The sequence below is a fragment of the Macrosteles quadrilineatus genome, unplaced genomic scaffold, assembly GCF_028750875.1.
Source record: "Macrosteles quadrilineatus isolate MER2022 unplaced genomic scaffold, UCM_ALF_1.0 Scaffold_9__3_contigs__length_116548681, whole genome shotgun sequence".
Classification (NCBI taxonomy): Eukaryota; Metazoa; Arthropoda; class Insecta; order Hemiptera; family Cicadellidae; genus Macrosteles; species Macrosteles quadrilineatus.
In genome coordinates this window covers 6,765,533-6,769,246 of record NW_026542602.1, presented here as the reverse complement: position 1 = coordinate 6,769,246, position 3,714 = coordinate 6,765,533, and the positions used below count along the sequence as shown (strand labels likewise).

Below are 3,714 nucleotides of genomic sequence, written 5' to 3'. Positions count from 1 at the left end.
GGTGCCTATTTAAGCACAAAACACGTGCAAGCTTCTCAAAGCTATGGCTCCTGTCAACGTGTGTGTTTTCCTACTGATGCTAGTGTCCTCTTCTGACGCTGCTCCAGAAAAACGTCCAAGAGTAAGTACTAGTAACATAAAGTACTAAACAAAACACACATTAAAATGTAAACTGATTTGAGTTTCTTTTCAGGAAGAATCCCCTCCTAGGACAAGAGACAGAAATTATATTTTAACAAGTACAACCTTTTTAAGTGACGAGCGAGCTACATCCGTTATCCAAGCGGTGGGTTTATTTGTATGATTTTTGTTAAACTTTTATCCACCATTTAAGCTGCATTTACAACATGTCTATGTTATTATTTAGATGGCTGAAGACCGTACATCTCCGATTGACAGAGCTCTTGTGGAAGCCGAGGATGCGGCTAATAATTCACGCGTGAGCTTGGACCAGCCTCCACCAGTCTACACTACATTGACCCCTGTACAAAGATCTCAAGAACCCCAACCATCAACATCTTTAGGGGTGCCAAGAGTCCTTCCACAATGGATGCGAGCTCACCCTGAACCATCAACCTCAACAGGAAGAACTAGGGTAAGGAGATCGGGATTGGGGAAAATACATATAAGTATACATTTAGGCATACAATAAACACTTACCTATGTTTCCAGATGCGACGGTCTGCTGCTCGGTGTGTATCATGCCAAGTTGAAGCCGATCGTCAACAAATTCGAGAGTTTAGGCTGGCCGACTTTTTACAAAGATGGAGTGGTAGCCGACCGGAAGGTTACGATCTAATTGACATCTTGACAGTAGTACAGACTGTCAGAGTGGAATTGCAGGACACACTATGGCTAACTAACCACTTTATGGAGGATACAAATGTCCCAGAAATGATCCGTATAGCCCCCGCAATTTGGGAAGACATCCGCGACTCGTTGGAAGCAATACTAGTTTCCACTGGAGAGCGAATAAACAGAACCAGAGATATCGATAGCGATACCAGTTCTAATGAAGAGTTACCCTCTGCAGGAACAATCAGTTGTCGTATTTGTTTTGAAAATCTACCGACTATAGTATTAATGACTTGCTGGCACACTCTTTGTAAAAATTGTGCTAATCGTATTGTTAGGTGTCCATTCTGTAGAAAGGCCGTCCTCGGCAGGAAAGAATTATTTTTCTAAGCCCCGCCCTTGCGCTCCCCACTACCCCGGTATAAAACCAGAGGCATCTGCCGAGGGGTAGACACTCTCCACATCCCCTACAACAAGGTAAATATCGCTGCTGTAGTTTACTAATGTAGCTTGTAGTATAAAAATAACAGCATAGGTCCTCTTTGCTATCATATTTACATAGTTCCCATAGTTTTTAGAGATCGACTAGGGATCGAACCAGCAACCTCCAGATTTGAAGGCAAACACTATAACCACTCGGCTATCCAGACAATATTATTACGACAATATTATATGGTTTTAGATGGATCTTTCTACAAAGCTGTCGTCTTGCGAGGTGCTCTCTTCCCCTTTGAAAGTCCCCATCAAAGATCTGACCGAGCCGGCGAAAATTCAATCTGCTAGACGAATCAACACGAGATTTGGAACCATGGTGATTGTACTACACATCACCACATCTGCCGGCGAGGAGAGGGTGACATTTTTACCCTCGAGGTTCACCAGCCTCCTCACAGACGAGGACCTAGAATTTTTCACAAACTCTAAATTATATAGTGTTAAATGTACGGGGATGGTGGGGAATTCCCCAAATGTGCTTATTTATAAACATTAGTTTTTAGCATGTAGTTCAGTAGTAGTAGTAGTGCTCAGAAGTTTTAACACTTCACTCAATTCTTTATAAATTAGTAATGTGTCTTATAGAATAAATATTTGTAACATTATAACTGCGTTTTCAATTCCAAGTGCACCCTCAAAATAAGGGAGGGGGGTATTATATGGTATAATACTAAGCCAGTTCCTCTGGATACAAGTACGATACGATATAATACCTGAACCTGGGGGTGTCCTTCAGACACTCGGACAGTCCCAAACCCTGTCCTAAAGGGTGCACAACAAGTTTTCTATATACTATTTGCTAGGGACATGGAAGGAAGTTTTTTCGTTTGGCGAGAAGGTGAGGTTTTTTGGCGCGAAAGTGAGGTTATGTCACTTGGCGGGAAGGTGATTTTTTTCGTTTGGCGCAAAAGTGAGGTTATGTCACATGGCGGGAAGGTGATTTTTTTCGTTTGGCGCGAAAATAAAAGTGAGGTTATGTTACTTGGCGGGAAGGTGAAGTTTTTTTTCGTTTGGCGGGAACCTACGTATGCAATACGTAAAGTGAGGTTAGATGTTTGGCGCGAAAACAAAAGTGAGGTTAGACCACGTGGGACACCAGAGGGCGACCACGTGGGACAAAAGGGGGCGTGGCCTAGGGGGAGGGGTGGGGATGAAATGCTGCTCTCTGATTGGTCCCCGCAAGAGCTGGGTATCCTACTGAGTATGACGAAAAATAGATTCTAAAGACCTGTAAATCACTAATAAAACAATAGTGATGTTAGGGTAGTAATATAATCCCACCTAAACATGTGTTATTTATTTTACCTGTACATAAGTGTACACAATATACAGTTTGCATTAATGAGCTACTGTGTACACACAACAAACGTTTTCGCTATCTTGTGTGTGAAGCTTGTAGTCGTGGCGATATATTGACGCCATTACGAGAGAGTAGTTAGTAGCCTCGGTGTAGCCATTAGAGAAGAGTTACATCACTTGTGTAACAGGTAGAATCTCAGCTAGGTTGAAGTCAATAATTCGTCCGTATTAGTTCATGAAATACACTTAAATAAAACAAAATTTTATGCCTGTAGTTTAAGGTTTATGAAAGTTAAATGGCGTTCCCGAAATTTTTAGAGGAGTAGAAATGGCAGCTAAGGGTTATTCAACAAGTCTGAATTCTCCATTTTCAATCACCGCCGTTTTGGCTATCATAAACCTTTTTGGGGTTGGGTTTGCGGACCTGTTTTTGTCTAATAGATACAATTAGTGTCATGTTCTAAATTGTATTTATAGTTTTTCTTAAGATGTATTTCCAAAAAACTGTGAACTGCCTCTATTATAAAAGAAGAAGAATATTCCTTTAAAAAAGTACACTTTAAGTATGCTAATTATTTGCAAAAATACGTTACATTTTTGCAAGCGTTCGATAAATAAAATATCGTTTCTGGCTATTTATTGAGTCCTGAATTGAATTTATATATACTGCAGCTGGTGGAGAGAGATCTCAAAGTTCTCTTAGACTCTATCATTTGATTTCGTAATAGTTTGATTTAAAAGCAAGTCACTACTGAATTGTTAAAGAGTTAAATAGCATTGGTAAGTTTGTGATTCGCTCTGATCAATTTAGCGTCTTACGCTCAGATCACTAGGCAATGCTGCAACCAATGACTTAAAATAAATAGTAGAGTAGAAACTAGGGTTGAATTGATCTAATTTTTGGAATAACTAATCTCGTATTTAATTAATAATCTGAAGTGGAACTCATATATTTGAGAAAGAACGCCACTATTAATGTCTGTGAAATAAGCTTTGAAGATATTAAACAAGTTGAAGCATGCACCAAACTATACGTGAAGTATTCAGTTTTCATCTTACCTTCGGGTCTCAACTATTTTTAAATATTATCAAAGGCTTATGAAAAAGAAATATTAAATGTTAATT

The 3,714-nt window shown here is 39.6% G+C and overlaps 1 protein-coding gene across 1 annotated transcript; it reads left to right on the top strand.

Moving 5' to 3' along the window:
- The first annotated feature begins 296 nt into the window (after window positions 1-296).
- Window positions 297-3,306, top strand: LOC129002306 (uncharacterized). The gene is made up of 4 exons (XM_054430007.1): window positions 297-595; window positions 673-954; window positions 1,478-1,648; window positions 3,262-3,306. Exons 1-4 carry the CDS (start codon window positions 368-370, stop codon window positions 3,304-3,306), a joined length of 726 nt encoding a protein of 241 aa, XP_054285982.1. The 5' UTR covers window positions 297-367.
- The last annotated feature ends 408 nt before the right edge of the window (window positions 3,307-3,714 follow it).

Bases quoted from the DNA above. Each gene is read 5' to 3' on its own strand.
- LOC129002306 (XM_054430007.1), top strand. From the start codon at position 368: ATGGCTGAAGACCGTACATCTCCGATTGACAGAGCTCTTGTGGAAGCC. The intron at 955-1,477 runs GTTTCCACTGGA...ATATGGTTTTAG, and splicing joins ACTCGTTGGAAGCAATACTA to ATGGATCTTTCTACAAAGCT. The intron at 1,649-3,261 runs GTGACATTTTTA...TATATACTGCAG, and splicing joins CATCTGCCGGCGAGGAGAGG to CTGGTGGAGAGAGATCTCAA.